Source organism: Nyctibius grandis, chromosome 4 (assembly GCF_013368605.1).
Source record: "Nyctibius grandis isolate bNycGra1 chromosome 4, bNycGra1.pri, whole genome shotgun sequence".
Taxonomy (NCBI): domain Eukaryota; kingdom Metazoa; phylum Chordata; class Aves; order Nyctibiiformes; family Nyctibiidae; genus Nyctibius; species Nyctibius grandis.
Window position 1 is genome coordinate 32194474 of NC_090661.1, and position 18818 is coordinate 32213291.

At 40.5% G+C, this 18818-nt stretch overlaps 1 protein-coding gene across 1 annotated transcript in view; it reads right to left on the bottom strand.

The window, feature by feature from the left end:
* Positions 1 to 17813, bottom strand: part of RGS6 (regulator of G protein signaling 6) — a 272032-nt gene extending 254219 nt beyond the window's left edge. Inside the window, exon 1 of the mRNA XM_068397359.1 lies at positions 17730 to 17813. Within this exon, the coding sequence (XP_068253460.1) occupies positions 17730 to 17813 (84 nt within the window). The remainder of the gene's footprint in view (positions 1 to 17729) is intronic.
* Positions 17814 to 18818: the final 1005 nt, after the last annotated feature.

Genomic DNA, 18818 nt, shown 5'->3' on the forward strand with positions numbered 1-18818 from the left:
GGCAGATTCAACTGGAAGAGGGGGTGGCTCTGTCCTCATATGCTCAAATGCTACCACACAGCAGGTGTCTTACCTTACGCTGCCTGCTCAGCCAGTCATAATAAATGAAAAAGGATAATCTACAGCATTTTCCTCATATTCAAAACGGGCTTTGGGGGACCTATTAACCTGTGCCATTATTCTGTCTCCTTGCTTCTCCACAGAACAAGATGTAAACCTCATGTTTCCATAAATTATCATGATGAGGTATTTCATGAAAAGTTTCCTTTTAGCTCTGCACATACACTGCTTCCAAAAGACATATTTCGTACATCATCACTTAACTACTAGCACCACTGCCAGCAGATGTGTGGTCTTTATTTGATGTGTCCATCCTGCTGCATGGAGCTCAGTACACAGAATTTGACAAACATATCAACTTCATCAGATGCACTTTTTTTTTTTTCTCCTGTTGAAGTCTACACTAGTGTCTTGAAACGGTTGAGGACCCCAAGAACAAAGAGGATGTTGTAAATACCTTAGACATTCAACTAACCTAGTTATATAAATAAACAAAGGGAGCCTTTTTTTAATTTAGATGGGTATATCTCACTTCAGACAACTGGGCTTGAAAAGACAGTTTCTAATTAGGATGGCTGTATTTCACTTCAGACAACTTGGCCTTGGGAAAACAGAGGCACAGAAACCTAAAGATAAGGGAGTTGCAACAGCTGCCTTGAAGGACACAGCCTACGTGACCTACGTGATCCCTGGACTGAGTTTGCGCAGAAGCAGGGGTCAGTCAGCGAACACAGTAAGGAAGACTACAAGCCTTCATCTGAAGACCCCTGACGACCACCAGAGAAAACGACTGCGCATGCGGAACGGACATTTACATATATTAATGAGTTCTGGGAAATCTCATGACTATGCAAATGAGTTCTTGGGAATCTTATGACTATTATAACTTTATGGTATATAATCTCTGAAAATTTGCAAAATCGGTGGAGCACTCATGGTGGATAATCCCCAGTGCTGCCCAGCGCTGCAATAAAGAATGCCTGCTTAATAACACACTCTGGTGTTATTGAGTTTTCTTTCGGACTCCTTACCCAGCCGCACCGAGCTTCCCACTTCGGTGAGGAAAGTTAGAAAGCAAGGGGGTTTGGAGATCTCCGATCTTTGTATCAGTCTCAAAGAGATGAAATAATTGTATCACACAATGTTCAGATGCTGGAAACTCCTGACAGCTTCTCATTCATTCAGAGGAGGCATTAAGGTCGCTGACTTGAAGGGAACTGCTAAACCATGAGAAAAGTCAAGAGTAAAAAATGCAAGACAGGTTAGCAGTAACATTTGGATTACAACACTGAAAAACAACTTTACGAACATAGCTGAGCCAAGCAGCTCTACAGCAGCACCAATGAAGTACATTGATTCGCTGTTGCCACTCCAACACACCCAGAACAAATATTCCGACCCACTTCATTGGAGGGCATCCTCTTTATGTAATAGAACTGATTCTAGCAACTATTTCCCCTTTAAAAATGAGCAACTCTAGGATGCTATTTAATCAGGCCACTGTAATCCTGTGCATTCCCAAATGAAGAAAAACCAGCAAATTATTCTTTTCTCTCCCTTTCAAAGACCAGGGGAAAGAAACCATAATGAAAACACTACAAAAAGCCATGAAAGAAAGAGACAACTGATTTTGTCATCAAATTCTTTATACATTGGACACAGACCTTGCACAACAGCAACACGACATCACTATCCATCTGGGATTTCCAATGCCTTTAAGAACCCTAGACATAACAATTCTGAGATGCACTTTAGCAACCACAACAAAACCCCCCAAAACATCAGGTGCATAAATTGAGGCCACTGTATCCCAAATGATTAAACCAGAGTGATCTAATATTCATACTTTCCCTTGAGTATGTCTCTTTGTTTTTGAGTGCTGTCTTGAGACTTCTTGGCAGAGAGGAAGACTACGAAGTGCAGCTGAGCAGTTCTCTCGCCTGAACTGCCCTCAAGACAGCACTTTGAAACAGGAAGAGACAGGACTCAGGAGAACATATAAATATCTTATAAGGTGCTGGAACACTCAGCAATTAATTTTTCAGCAAGGAGAAGCTTTTATTTCAGCAATGTGTAAAAAATAAATTTCTAATTCCATACCTACTGCCTGGCTACTCATGCTCTGACCCAAAGTAACAGCGGAAATGGAAGAGGCACGATTAAGGAACCTGCATAAAACAGGTCAAGAGCCCCTGCTTTTACTTAACCTGATTTCCACAGCAATAGATGAGAGCTGTATTTCCATTACAGAACTCTGTGGAAAATTGTTTTCTTTCTGGATGAACCTAAGAGAAAAAGAGCACTCTGGCTTTAATTAGGACAAGAAGGGGGGGTGAAAGATCCTGAAAGCTTTACCTGCTTCAGCACAGAAATGCTTTTGTCATTCTGGAGTCTGGGGTAGGTTAGACAAAGCACGAAAACTTTAGCCACACCAAACGGGAATGTCCAATTTTTATGGGAGCATTACCTTAAAAGTCATGGTGAGCCAGATTCAACACATGATCAGAAGTGGAAAAAGAGTGCTCCTCCATCCCTCCTCTCCTGCCTGAGCACCAATTTTGCCTGAGGCACTTCCTACACAATTTTAACCCATCTCTCCTCAATATATTGCTCTTCCAACATGTTGGACCACTTACCCTGTTCCAAGCTCTTCTCTGCAGTCCTGAGTAAAAAATAAGTGACAACCTCAATTAGCTCCCTGATTAGTTGACCTGCTATGTCTGCCAAGATGTGGAGGACAGCTTCAGACGTGCACCTAAATGGTTTGCTACACATTCCCACTTTCAGCCAGGAAGCCACAAAGAACAGAATATGTTTCTCGCGATGTTTCTGGAAAAATTTCCAAGATCAAGAAGTCATCAGACCGGAATATGAATTCAAAAAATGCTGAAGTTCCCCAGTCCCTTGATCTCACTGTAAGAAAGAAAGAAATTAAGTTCCTAAACCACTGCTGCAGCCTACCACTGGTGCAACATTCCCATAATAAGGATGATAAACAAACAAAAAAAAAAAATTATGGGACGAAGTGAAACGGTTGGGGGCCCCAAGAACAAGGAGGATGTTGTAAATACCTTAGACATTCAACTAACCTAGTTATATAAATAAAGGGGAGCCTTTTTTTTTAATTTAGGTGGGTATATCTCACTTCAGACAACTGGGCTTGAAAAGATAGTTTCTAATTAGGATGGCTGTATTTCACTTCAGACAACTTGGCCTTGGGAAAACAGAGGCACAGAAACCTAAAGATAAGGGAGTTGCAACAGCTGCCTTGAAGGACACAGCCTACGTGACCTACGTGATCCCTGGACTGAGTTTGCGCAGAAGCAGGGGTCAGTCAGCGAACACAGTAAGGAAGACTACAAGCCTTCATCTGAAGACCCCTGACGACCACCAGAGAAAACGACTGCGCATGCGGAACGGACATTTACATATATTAATGAGTTCTGGGAAATCTCATGACTATGCAAATGAGTTCTTGGGAATCTTATGACTATGTATAACTTTATGGTATATAATCTCTGAAAATTTGCAAAATCGGTGGAGCACTCATGGTGGATAATCCCCAGTGCTGCCCAGCGCTGCAATAAAGAATGCCTGCTTAATAACACACTCTGGTGTTATTGAGTTTTCTTTCGGACTCCTTACCCAGCCGCACCGAGCTTCCCACTTCAGTGAGGAAAGTTAGAAAGCAAGGGGGTTTGGAGATCTCCAATTTTTGTATCAGTTGGAAAAAAGCCAACAGAAGTCAAGAGTCCAGCTGTGACAACATGCACCTGATGCCACAGGATTGGGTTCAAATACCTGCCCTCAATGAGGCAGCAAAAGAATTTAAATCAAGGCAATGTGTGGGCTGGATGCTTTGCAATACTTGAGCTAGTCTAGGTCTTCATCTCTGGATTTGATAAACACACCACCATGAACCCTGTTAAAATCCTTACTGATACCTTGTACGCAAGTTTTCAGTTTCTTTAAATAAAAAAATTCTCATCCTGATATCCCCAAACAAATGTACCTCACAGTATTAGGTTCCTCTGTGAATTATAGAGACATTTTATAATGATTCAACTATTTGTTCAGCTGCTTGCAAACTTACTGAACTAACAATGAACAACAATTCTTATTAAATATTTCAGATGTTTCTTTCAAGGGTCTCATCCTTAGGAATCCAGGAAGATAATACTGATTTCCATTTGGTAAACATTTTGTCAGCAGTAATTCAGGTTTTGTACACTAAGCATTCCACTGAGGTAAAAAGACATTTCTTGGATCAGATTCCAGCAGCATTAGCAATGAATCCTTAAGATCTAAGGCAGCAACACTTAGGGGGGGGGCGGGGGGTGAAGGGGGAAACACCACACAAAACCCAAGCTTAGTCAATACATATGGGCACAGACAGTGAGGTCACTTACCAAAGACAGAATATCATAAAACAGATGAAACATTCCATATTCCAGGTAAAAGCAGCCACATTGACTGACATCTTGCTGCTCTTAGCAGTTAGAAACTGCTTGTTCTAGGCAGTGGAAAAGTCCTCTTCCAGCAATCCCCAATCACTTGATTAAGCATTTACCACCATACTCACCACCAGCTTCATTCTGTTCCGTTGGTGGTGGTGTTTTTCTCTGGGTTTTATTTTGTTGTTTTGTTGTTGGTTTTTTTTTTTTTTTTTAACATCAGAGGCAGCCACTACTTAGTGAGGCTTTGACTTCACGATTGGCAACAATACAATGAGGGGTTCCTTGTGCACTCATAGGCACTCTCCAGCTTCAGTCTAGGGCTGGGTTTTGGCCTTTCCAATAGCTCTTCTCAAATTTTGCTGAAGTGAAATTGAAATATAACTCAAGATCTGAGTGTGATTTTTATCCAAACTGCTGAGCACCAGGGGGACAAACAGAACATCCAAAAAACCACCTTCAGGAGTTAACCCTAGCAAGGTGAGGGGGTGTTTAGGGAGCTGGAGGGGTTCCTTTGTGCTGAGGCTGCTGCCTTCCCTTCCAAGCTGCTAATTGCCCACAAGATCCAACTGTCAGGTCCTGTGGATACAGCATCCAAAACCATCAGAGCCAAGATGGACAGACTGGTATTTTCTGGACATCTCAATTCATACTACTTCAGTGTCTCCAGGGTAATTTCTTTTGCAAGGAGTGTCTGCCTGCTACAAAATCAACTGGAATGGAATGATTTCCAACAGACTCGTAAAGAGGTGGCAAATTGTCATTGTTTTCTTAGGCTTTGGATTCAAGTCTTGCTGCGACGTCTAAATCTAGAAGCTAGAACAGCCCCCCTTCCTCTCTTGCTACAATCTCTCTCCGTTAACCAGTTTCCCAGCCTAAGCATTTTGCTTGCCCTGTTCAAAATACTCTTGGAGTGGCAGGGCTGCCACAGAGAAAGCTGGTCAACTGCCATAATAAATGTGCAAAAAATTAAGACACTAGGGAGAAAATAATTAAAGTAATGGAGCTGGTTTACCCATTCCTGCATGTTTTTGTAATTCGTAGAAAGAAGCATCTCAGCTGCCTGTCCTTGAATGCCCCGGGAAGCTCTCTGCAACCTGATGTATTTAAATGGTTTCTCTGGTCATTGACTTTTTCTCAGCACTTCAACTGAACGCATCAAAATCAGGGGAGTAAAGCGGTGTCCACCATGGCGTATATGCCCCAGCACATGACCACATCTCCATTTCATTGCTCTCCCTCAGCCTGGCAGATGAACTCAGTGCTACTGAGATAACAGTGGCCTAAAGGGCACCCATTCTTCAGTTCATTTCCACCAACTTAAAACAACTACCACCTGAGAATGGTAAAACTGTCAAATGAAACACTTGGGGGGGGGGAGGGGAAATAATCAGAAAATTTCAAAATGGAGTAGGAGCACGTAGCTTCAGCATGCCTTCACCTACACCTCAGAGGCAACTCAGGGCCTTGTTCTACGGCCAAATGTTTCTCAAATAAATCAAGTTTATGCAATTAAAGACAATGATGACAGCAACAGACTACAATTAGAGCTTGCATGCAGCCCAAAAGTGGAGTCAGATACTTTTAAGACTGCTGAAGAACTCCTTTAAGTACTTCTAAGTATCTCCTGCAATTTTAAGTCAGCAAATGCTGGGTTTTTTGAAAGCAATTTTGAGTCTTAACTCTCTCTCCAAAATGCATCATCCTTCCAGTTCACTTATCCTTTCTGCCTGCTTTTGGCACATTCTCCTTCAATCCTCTCTTTTTCCTCCAAACACTATTACCCACAAAAGTCAGACACACGTGCGCACAAGATGACCAGTTTGGCAAAGACAGAACCAGACCACAGGCCACCACCACAAAACTTTTAGCCTGTCACAATTTCATGCAAGTTTGGGTCAAGGTCTTTCCTATGCCCCCTGAAACCCTCAGACATCTCTAAGTGGGAGGAAGAGAGCGTCACTGATGCTAAATACACTATGAACAACTTAAATACCCTTTTTATTGTTGAAAAAGAAAATGAAGGTTTCTTTCTTGCATGCAGAAAGGAAAACTTGTTATAACTCAACATGTTTTAAGTGCTTTCCAGTCAAAAATACTTTTAAAATAAAAAAATATCACTACCAAAGTATGTTACCTTTCCTGGTAGGAGGACCAAGGAGAAAAGCACTTAGGCTCCCTGTTTCCAGACACTTTCATGTTATTAAAAAAAATGTGGGTTTAGTCACTGTTTTTTCTACAGATAACTTTCCAGATACAAGTCAATGGTTGGACTATCTTCAGCGTACAAACAGATAACAGTAGTGCCATTATTGTAGTTCTGTTTTTCCGTGCATAGAAAAATATAATTAACTCAACTCCAGTTAATTTTACTATGAAGACCCCAGTGGGGAACACTGCAGGTGACAAGAACCCAGTGCTGCCAAGGTTTATGTGACATTTTGTGCAAGTTATTGAATGAGCTAATTTGTACGTAGCTACAGGCCCATGTTTAACAAAATTGTGTGGATTTACTGATGGGGAAAGGCATCTAATCATAGCATCAGTTAATGAAATATTCCCTTTATCTGGGGCACCGCCAAAACAGCTCCTGCAGCCACGCTCATGCCAACAAGCAGAGCAGAACTGTGCTTGCAACTACAGAGATTGTTACAGTCTCCACAGCCCTTCAGTTCCAGGTCTCCTTGCTAAAACTGCCAACTAATGCAAAACACAAGGAAAAAACATGTGAAATGGTAACAGAACCAGAGAGGAAAATTCTTAACATGCAATGGCCACCTAATCCTATTTTCATCAAATGGGGGAAAAAATACAACTCAAAATAGCTGGTAGAGGAGAACAGAAGTGACATCCGCAGCACAATACTCTGAGAAGCCTCTGTTACACAAAACCATTTCCATCTAGAGTTTAAAAACATAACCACGGAACTATTTCTATTTGTCTTCAATCTCACAGAACCCTATTTTTACAAAATCAAAATATGAACAAAATCAGAGTTGATCTGCTTTCTCTCTCAGCCAAGAAATAGATCTGAATAATCCATTAACATGTTCCTTGATTAAATTCTCCTTTCTACCTATTCCCTTCATTTTACTCTCAATTAAAGCATTAGAAAAATACATACAATATTTTGTCATTTCTTCTTGTGTATGCCACAAATACGTATCACTTTACCTTCAGAGGCACTGAATTATTGGTCCAAAGTATAATTTCCAAACACTTCAATGCAAGGTAATATTAATGAGCTCCACTAATGTCAAAGAAAAGCAAAGTAGGGACACATCTTATTTAAATTAATGCCTTTGCTCATTTTCTCCCCCTCAAAGACATGTAGCTTTTGAACTAAAATATCGAATATACCCAAAAATGAAAATACAATTATTTGTTAAGCAGACCTGTGCACTTCAGTGTTTGGTTAACAAATTACTTTTTGTTTTCTTCAGTTCCTTTAACTTTGGAGAGACAAGGAAAAAGAAGATACGGGACAACAGCAGTGATAAAGAAAAGAATAAAAGTAACAGCTTCCCTTTGAACATGGTATGACAGCTTCTCATGAAAAAAGGAAAACGTGCTTCAAAATGTCTTAGGATGCAAAACTTGAGTTTTTAAATGGAACTTCATTTGCATACTTCCATGGTCCCACACATGTAATTCTATTTATTGAAATAAATCCTTCCACTGAAACTTTATTGCAGAACCTTATGAAAGAAGTTAATAATCCTCTGAAGTGATATTTTATTAATCAGGATAGAATAAGGGTTTAGCTGAAGTTCTATTACAAAACAAAAAAATGTGGTTTTGTGTGCATTTCATCCAATCCCATCCAAATTATTTTCTCTTTCATCTTAATATTAGAGTTCAAGACTGCATCTGAAATAGCCAGAAGCTGCCTCCTGGAACAAGTTGGGCTGGCAGCTCTCTACTACTTCACTACTTCATTTTGTTTTATTTTTAATAAATTAAACAATCCCATGGCTAAAATAATGCTTTAGGCAGAAAGAAAACACTCATATTCAGCATCTTGCCCAAAACAACAAGCAAAAGTAACTCAACAAACATAATGAAAATGCTCCAAGACCATAACTTAAAATGCCAACAACAACAAATACACAGAAAATGACATGAGAAAGATGCTGGAAGAATAGAACAGAATCATTTCCAAAAATGCAAGGCACTAAGTGCTTCACCTAGAATAGCATCATCTTACCCTCTAGCTGAACCTTCTCTTTTTATCTCTGTATTCTAAACTTCCACTGGTTGCTTTGCTAAAAACATACTTTGAAGTTGTCATAGCTATTGGTCCTGGCTCATCTTTTTTCTGCCTCTGAGAACAGCTAAAGTAATAGATCACTGTAATTAGACTTTTATGGGTGCAAGAGAGAGTTTGTTTCAGTTACAAACAGGAACAGAGAAAAGATGAGCCAGAGAGGAAAGAAAACTAAATAAATTTAAATAAGTCAACTGCTTCTGAATATGGAGAAAACTACAAAAAAAAAAAAGCAATAGGTCTATCATCAAAATCTCTAACTACAAAGAGGGATACAATACACAAGAGCTAAAGGCCACCTTTACACTAGGGCTAAGGCCACCTTTTCTAAGATCAGAAAGACAGATTCATATGTGTAAAATGCAAATGAACTCTTCTGTGCATGCATTATTTGAATGGAACGATTTAAGGCATATAGGATATATAAGAAATACATTCTTAGAACATATATAAAAGATACATCAAAAAGATATATATCAAAAAGATATGTATCTCCTATATTAGGCTAAATGATACAGACAGGAAAAACATAAAGGTTATTTGTTCATCCTCATTACTTCAAAAGCATGAAAGTGTATGTGTGTGTGTGTGTGTGTGTACACATATATGTATGTATTTATATATCTAGAAAGAGAAACAAGAAAACAGTTGTCCTGGTTTGGACTAAAACACAACCAGTTTTCCTTCAGTGATTTTTCTTTTTAGCTAAGTTTCTTCTAAGTAACTGCACTTTCTGAAACTAACTGCATGTTTTGCAGACAGTGTCGGCTTCCAGGACTGATAACATTCAAACTTATAGTTATTACTGCATACCGTTCCTACTGTTACCTCAGAAAGTCCCTTGCTTAGGCTTATTCCTATAGAAACCAAGGTCACTGCTAGATTCCCCACTATCTACAAGTGAAGAGCCGCAGAAGGGTCGCACCTCCAGGGAGGAGCGGACAGGACAGATGACCCAAAATCGACCAACAAAGGTATTACACCCCATATACGTCATTCTCAGTATAAAGCAGGGAGATCATGAGGGTCACTCTCTGTTCTTTTACGGCCAGCGTTCAAAGAGGACTCTGCCTCTTTTTCTCCTGCTCTCGATCCCGATCCGTGCATCCCTGAATCCAGTTCCCTTCCGTCGCTGGGCCCAGCCTGGGCCTTCCCAGAACCTGCCCTGCAGTGCTGGTGGTGACGTGACCGACATCAGGGGAGCTCGATCTTGGTTTTGTATATGTTTAATTATTTTGTTATTCTTATTATACTCTTTTTCATTATTATTGTTTATTAAAACTTTTTAACTTTCCAACCCATAAGTCTCCCTTTTCTCTTTCCCTCCCCTTCAGAGGGTGGGGGGGAGGGTTGATAGAGAGCATCTGCGATCAGTTTAATAGCCAGCCCAGCTGTAAACCGTGACAATAGTTATTTCAGGGTCTACCTGCCTACCACATTACATGCATTTCCCTATTTGGAACTTTGCACGCCACGTACTAATCTGAATCCTTAACCTCAGCTAAATCTTAACTATTACTGCAAGACAAATGTTGGAAAGAAACAACCAACCACAAAGTGTCCAAAAGCCCCTTCTGCAGGTGGATCACCTCCACTTGACTCTAAAAACATGTTCCTGCCACTTGTATCACAGCTTTACTTGTATCTAAACAATATTGCAAGTCAGCTTCTGAAGTCCTCTGGGCACTAACTTCTTGCAATTTTACAGTAGTGCCTTAGATCATTAATCTTTCATACATGTCTAACAGATACAGAAATCAAACCCACATCCCCCACTTTACCACATGGTTCCCCTGACAGCGACAGTCAAGGTCAGTGGCATTAGCTTTGTTCAAGGTCACTGTCACATGTCATACTTCAGCAGTACAAATTGTTTGCCATTGCACGAATAAAGAGTATTTGCAGGTATTTCAGACAGTCCCTATTCAAGGTAATCCAAATAAGGTACAAACGTAAAGCTAGAAAGACTTCTTGGCTCATTGTGACTCGCTCTCTACTTTTGCAAAGAAATGATGTAACACAGGCCTCTTCAAAAGTATGCCTATACCTATCCTAAAACCAGCTGGCTTCCCTGGCCGCACTACTCCATGCAGCGTCTGTTCCAGAACTCCACTTTTCTGAGAATTGGGCAAGTGTAGAGTCCTGCATTGGGCAAGAACAACCCCATGTACCAGTACAAGTTGGGGACAGACCTGTTGGAGAGCAGCAGAGGGGAAAGGGACCTGGGGGTCCTAGTGGACAGCAGGATGACCATGAGCCAGCAGTGTGCCCTTGTGGCCAAGAAGGCCAATGGCATCCTGGGGTGTATTAGAAGGGGTGTGGTTAGTAGGTCAAGAGAGGCTCTGCTCCCCCTCTACTCTGCCCTGGTGAGGCCGCATCTGGAATATTGTGTCCAGTTCTGGGCCTCTCAGTTCAAGAAGGACAGGGAACTGCTAGAGAGAGTCCAGCACAGAGCCACCAAGATAATTAAGGGAGTGGAACATCTCCCTTATGAGGAGAGGCTGAGGGAGCTGGGTCTCTTTAGCTTGGAGAAGAGGAGACTGAGGGGGGACCTCATTAATGTTTATAAATATGTAAAGGGCAAGTGTCAAGAGGATGGAGCCAGGCTCTTCTCAGTGATATCCCTTGACAGGACAAGGGGCAATGGGTGCAAGCTGGAGCACAGGAGGTTCCGCATAAATATGAGGAAAAACTTCTTTACGGTGAGGGTAACCAAACACTGGAACAGGCTGCCCAGAGAGGTTGTGGAGTTTCCTTCTCTGGAGACATTCAAAACCCGCCTGGATGCGTTCCTGTGTGATATGGTCTAGGTAATCCTGCCCCGGCAGGGGGCTTGGACTAGATGATCTTTCGAGGTCCCTTCCAATCCCTAACATTCTGTGATTCTGTGATTCTGTGTAATTAGGAACCACCTCCTAATTCCCAGATTGCATTTATTCATCAGAAATTTATAAAAATTTGTGTGCACACCAGTACTATCCTCAGCTTAGTAAGGTCTTCTCTCTGCCTGACATTTATCCCTTAGAGCACTCTTGCAGAGTAATGACATCTCTCCTACCTCATTTTGTTTTGCACAGTTAAATAAGCCACTTGTTTGTAGTCCATTCTGTGCAACCAGGTCATGTTTTATGAAGACCGGAGATGACAACAGAGAAGACTACACCATGACCTAGACGAGGTCATATCACTGGCCCTTTGGATAATACTATTGACACCTATCACTCCCCTGGAAATCTTTCTCCAAGATGCTCTGGGATTGTATTTGTGTGTTTTCACTACCATCCAGCTCTGCTTTTACTGCAGCCACAACTGAACAAGTAGCCCATCTTGCACACAGACGTTTCCCCCTCTCTATGCAATACCCGATGTAGTCAAAGTTGTTGACACAGTACATCAGTTGGATAAAGAAATTAGCAAGGTTTCAAGAAATGGCCAACTTTTTTTACAGCCAAGGCACATGAGTATTTGCAGTGATAAATTAACTGAAACCTCCTTTTCAATGTGCAATACAGAAGTGCAGAGTCAAAGCTGCCCTGCTGCCTAACCTATATGTTAACACATCTTGGTAATAAGACTGGGTTTAAATTTATTTTCCAACATTAACAATGCTAGTTTGGGGGTTACTTATCAAAAATTGTGTGTGTTTCAATTCATGAAGTACAGGAATACATGCTCTCAAATTCAGTCCTAGTTTAATCCTGGGTTACTGCTTTTAGTCTGGAAACAGAGTAAAAATCAGGAAATGTCAAAAGCAAGATGGTTTAAAATGCCATAAAGTAATCTCTAATGACAGTACAGAAAAATCTTTGGGTAAAATTTGAAGACTATAGGTCTGCAATGTTATCAACTCATGCATTATCATAATAACTATAATTTTATGTTAAAGAAGCAGTTACAAAACAGAAGGAATTGTGTGAGAATATCAGATTTCATGTACGAAAACAAGGTTCAAGGCCTTTACATGAAGCAGAATCCTAAAATATAACTCAAGAGACAAATAAAAAGAATGCCAAAAGTATTCATCAGTTTAAATGCATTTTAGGTTCTGCTGCCTCTCACTAGAACAGCATAAAACCTTGAAAGGGTTAGGAAAGCTCAAAAGAGATGCAGACTGCTTTCATTTAATAAAGTATAAAGTTGTATGCATGAAATCCATCTCATTTTAACACACTGCAGCTTTTTCTTTCTTTGCAACAAGTCATCATTTGGACTATACCCTTATGGGTTTTGTCTGCTTTTGGTTGCTTGGACAGTGTCCTATTAAGATAGTTTTTCATCTGCTATTTAGCACAACTTAAGAGCAAACAAATAGCAGTCTCGGTCTTCTGACTACCTCCCGATACCAGCATTATATTTTTTTATCTGACCAACTAATTTTAACAACAGTCTCTTCCCCCATCTTTCTGCTTTATGGTCCATACATTGCATGCATACATCTGTCTTCACAACTGCTTGTTCTCCCATTTCCTGCCCTACCACCACATTGGAGACCAGGTCTGACATCAACACTACAGCTATTTGCCACAGCTGGAACCCTGGAATCTGCCTGGTAATGTAAGGTGGGTTTTGGGTGGGGTTTTTTGTGGTTTTGTGGGGGTTTTTTGGTTGTGTTTTTTTGTTGGTTTTGCTTTTTTTTTTTTTTAAGAAAATTATTACAGTTCAGATCTTAAACATTTAAAAGGAGGGTAAGGCTGCCAAGTACTGAAGGTAGCAAACAACTCAGATTTTTCTGAGAGCATCTTGTGGTAGCTGCAAATTTGCATTACATTTACTCAGAGCAGTAATTGCCTTTGGAAATTAGATTTTCCTGGTTGTTCAAAAGATTTACGATGAGTAACCATAAAAATTCAAAATTTAACTCACTAAGTGCCAATGTTAGCAAGTAGATACAGAAGACGTGTCTGGCAAAATTAAGCAGAGATGGAAACGTACCATCAGATAACCTAGGTCATTTCTTTGATGACACCCTTTGATATCCCTCAGAGCACGCATGCTCACAGTGGTTCTAAACATCTCGAACAGTACAGTTTGCGAACTCTTCTCCATCCTAAGAGATCTCTCTCGGGAAAAAGTACTCCTTGCTATCCAATCTAGATTTTCGTTTCTGTGTTTTCATCTTTCTTGTTATATTCCCCAGGTACTCCTAAACAATTCTCCCTTACTGGTATTTTCAGTTCTTATTTAGTCAAGCCCTAAATATTTCGATTTTTCTTTTCTTTTAGTGACATGATGATTTTCCACCATCCTTTCTGTAAGAAGATCTGATTTGCCAAATTATGTTGGTAATAGGTTGCCTAACAGGTCTGGTGCCAGAAGGTTATCTGTGAACTGTTTGTCTTTCAATACAGTTCACAGAAGGTGAACTTTCAGACCTGGATTATTGGAACAATGAGCCAAAGAGCCCCTGGGACACAGTAACCAGCACTTGGAAGCCAGAAAGGCAATCAAGGGCAGCTAGAATTCAAGGGGATGTGACAGGCATTTAAAAATCAATTGAGATTTTCTGTTACTGTTTTCTTGTAGTGTGTTTTTCTCCTCTCACTGGCTTTTTATGGCATTTTTTTCCTTCCATGCTGCAGCACCCACACAATGCTCACAGACTGAAGTGAGGACTGGGATGTCACTCACTTCCACAGAAGCCCTTGTGTATTGACACTACCTGCTCCCTTGAAAAGGAGGGTAGCGCATTTCAAACAGTCTTTTTAAGCACCACATACCACTCTTCCAGTAGTAAACCCCACAAAAAGTACATCAGCATCTTCTCCAGATGCAGCCAGAGCGATTAAAGAAAACATGGTTCCTATGTTTTACTCACAGAGCAGTACTTAAATGGTAATGCAATTTCTGCAGCGCCCTTACATTTTTCATTGGATATCACTAAGCCACATAAGATAAATGACAGCACATCCTTACTGCGGCACTACTCATAGCCCTATAACCAGCCCCAGGCTAAGTACTGAGACACACAGAGAGATGAGAGGAAGCACAAATCCTAGGAGTGGGATGCAGCTTGCTCAATTACAGATGTCTACCACATGACATAAGTACCTGACAGCTAGGAGTCAAGGCACCCATGATAGTCAAAGGAGACCTAGTCAATACAGCTCATGTAGTTTAGGGTACAATTCATTTTAACAAGTGTAGGGTGGATCAAATCACACCCTAAACAGTACTTACCCTGATGAGTGCATCTGCACTACCTAATTCACACACGGATGTCTTCCAGAACAGTAGGGCAACACTGAGCATTTTGGATTAAAAAAACAACATGCCTCACAATTTGATAAATATCAACCCCCAAAAGGTTAACCCTGAAGGTAGAAGCAAACAAGACTCACCTCACTGAGACCATCTGCTGCAGCAAACAGAGCCGTTAGAATTCCTTTGCTTGCAGGAGTCCATAGAGAATATCACAAATGAACTGGAGTCAAAATAAATTAGTTTATTTTGTTCTGTATGGCCAAAATCCATACCACTTAGTTTTACCTACCTAAGTAAAGAGAACTACCTGTTCTAGGCTTTTCTCCATAAACATACAGAGTTTGCTCTAAAGGGACACTCAGCACCAACTAAGATCTGATTTATCCTTTAGACGTGTGTATCTCTCACTAGTGATTATAAAGAAAACCAAGCTACCACAAGTCTGTTGGCTTATGAACTTCAAATAGACCTCAGTGAGTCTCAGTAAAGAAAGCATGAACAATCTGGGGTTGTACTTGTAGGGCTTTCCTCCCTCAAAACCCACAAACCTGACAGCTATGACAAGCAACAAGATAGTTGACACTTACAGCAGGAATTACTTGGTCCCATTATTGAAGCCTACCCTTATTTCTTCTTCCTTAGAGGGATCAACCATTGCATCGCAGGATTCCTGCTGTGAGAAGCAAACCTTTCCTTTTACTGTGACACAACACCAATCCTGAACAATACAGTATGCCGGCAGACTCTTCTGTATTTCAGGGAGTCCAGTGCAGTGTTTTTCTCATTCATTACTGGCAATCAAGCCATTTGAAAAGAAATGAGAGATGAAGAGCTAAACACTCATTTGAAGAGAGGAGAGATAATCAAGAGAATAAAAGTCTTGTCTCAGATTTTTCATATGATTTCTCAACACTAAGGAACATATAATTGATATGTAATACACATAACTAATATCAAACAGTAAATTAGATTTAGAAAGTCAATCACCAATTAACTTCCAAGAATAGGTAATATTAACCCTATTCACAAAAGCAACAAAAACCCTCAACAAAAAAAATCTGACAGACATGTGTTAGCTTAACATTGACAATACAGAATACAGTATTACTGAACAATGCATGGGGCATGCTATTCTGAAAGATAACGAAGTATTTTGACAGATGACTGTATTGTGCAGGGCTGATAATACTGACATCTGAGGAACACCAGTAAGGAGAGATGAATCAAATGGTATGAGTACATTCCCCGTTGATACCACAGAACTTGCAAGCCTTACTCTACAGTGACAATAATGAAACACTGAAAGGCAAAGAAATGGAGAAATCCTTACGTAGAAATGCCACAAGATTAATAGAAAGTGAGGCACATTCAAATAAAACATATTTTCAAGAATAGGTAAGTGGATTCTCTGCAGAGTCACAGATTTAATGCTCTAATTCTAGATCATGCAACCAGAAACTTCTTTCATATCCCGTATCTGCTTCAACCTGCTGGGGTGTTGGATCTCTCAGCAAACAGGCTCTAGAAAGATAATCTGACTAACTGACTACTGCTACTTCCAAATCAGCAGCCGAAGTGTGTTTGTAACACATTCAAAACAAACAAGCCTACACATTACCCAGAAAATTTTCCCATGTTAACAGATTCCAAACCAAATATGCAAGAACTAAACCAAAATTATGGTTATCAAAAAGTAACACTTTAAACAACTTATGCGCTATACGAAACCTAAATTATTTTCTCAGCATATGAAAGTCATCAAGATTGCAGTCACGCAAGCAGAAAACAGTACAATGTACACCCAACACATTTTAGTTATTTATAGCTATTTTGTAAGGTGTAAGAATGAGTGAAAATATAAATTTTACACAAGATCGTACTACACAAGGAAACATTGATTTGAGCTAGCATTGTAGCTCTTGAGTTAACAGAATGGTAACTTATTTGAGCCATGCAAGAAATTTTATTTTTGTCAGAATCATACAGCACTTTCGCATGCTACATAAGAAACATTTTGCAGGCTAAATATATTTACATGATTTCATTAAATTACAAAAAGACTCAATTTCACAGATGACAGATACACCTACCCCAGAGTAAAACAATGCCTTAGCAAATCGGTCAATTGATTGCTTCTCTTTATCCTTTACACTACCTCCAAAGTACTTCAGAATTAAGACATTTTATCCTGGTGAAAGAACGCTCTTTGACATCACGCATGGCTGTTATTTTACCTTTGTCTAATTCATTTCTCACTAGCACTTGAGAGGTTTCTCTTTCTGAATTTAAACAATGCAACGGGAAGTAATAACAACTACCTGCAAAGAATCAAACTGTAAACTATGCAACAAAAAACACAATATGAAAATAGAAAAAAATGTACTAAAATATTGTATGCCAGCTGCTTTATGCTTAGGGTGATAAAACCATACAATTGTTTTATCTAGATTTAGTGAACTTGAAAAATCAGCTAAAGTCACATCGCAACTATTCACAAGAAGTTATATATTTCAAGTTATTAGTTTGTCATCAAATATTTTATACTAACAAGCTTAAATGCTTCCACTGAACAGAATAAGACTTCAGAGCTCTCAAATGCTATAGTTTTCAATATCTGGTTTCCTGAAAACTATTTCAGCTATGCATCCAAGCAGCCTGAAATGTACCTTTGACTTCAAAGGGGACATGGGATCCTTTTACAAGCCAACCACATATGAAGATTTTTGCGAACAGCTCCAGATCCTTACCTTTCTGTAGACTATCATATTTGGAGAACTCTCCTCTGGGTCAGCGGTTTCCACGTTACTTGGATCAGTAGGCGCTTGGGCCATGTTTGCCTCTCGTTGCTCAGACTGCAAGGAGAGGAGCAGAAGTCAGCATCACTCCAGGCTGCAAGGGAGCGTGGTGAGGACACGCAACTGCCTCCAAGGCAGACAGATGAGGATGGTACAGAGGAAACCATGCTCCACACTTCACCCAGTGCAGGATTTTATCACACCATGTCAGACAGTTAAGTGCTTTGAACAGATTTATCTAAAGCACAATGCCCCAAGAGCGAGGACTGACAAGTCACATACAGCTCTGATTTGGGACATCCCACATACACACATTTCTGCCCCAGTTCTGATCTTCTATCATAAGCCCCCATTCAATAAAAGACCAATTAATACTTCACATGCTTCCTTTCCTTGCTGTAAAGCACAAACGGCTTAGACTTTTCTAGGAGCTTTGGAGGTCCCCTCAAACAAAAAGCCAAGGAGGATAAAAAGCCTGCTGGGACACAGAGGGAAAGTCCACTGGCATCGGCGGGCGCAGCAGGCTGTCAGGCACACTGTCGGTTGCCGCCTGCGGATGCTCAGAGCTGCCTCCAGCTCTCCCCAATCCCGGGGGCAGCAGCCGGGAACCGGGGAGGCATAGCTGCCTGCTCAGAGTAAGCAGCTTCCCTCACCTCTTCTCACAACACAGCTGGGAAGAGGCAGGAGGACACAGGCCAACAACCATGCATAACACTCCTTAACCAGAACTATCTTCTAGAAGCACAGAAGCGCTGCCTTATCTCCTCCAGGTCATACCAGGCTTGAGGCAAAAGATTAGTTTAAAAAAAAAAATAAAAAAATAAGGGCCCGGTGCAGAGAGGACATTTTAAGTTCTAAGTCAAATGCTATATTTTAAATTTTTCTTTCACCAGCACATTTGACAAGTTACATCTTAAATTAAATGCTGCTGTGGAGCCATGCAGTGACCTTTCCTAGCCTAAGAGGTAACATTGCCTCTTACAGATGCTGGCATTAAAGCTGTTTGACAAGCTCAATTTCTTTAACATTGAAAGCATTGAA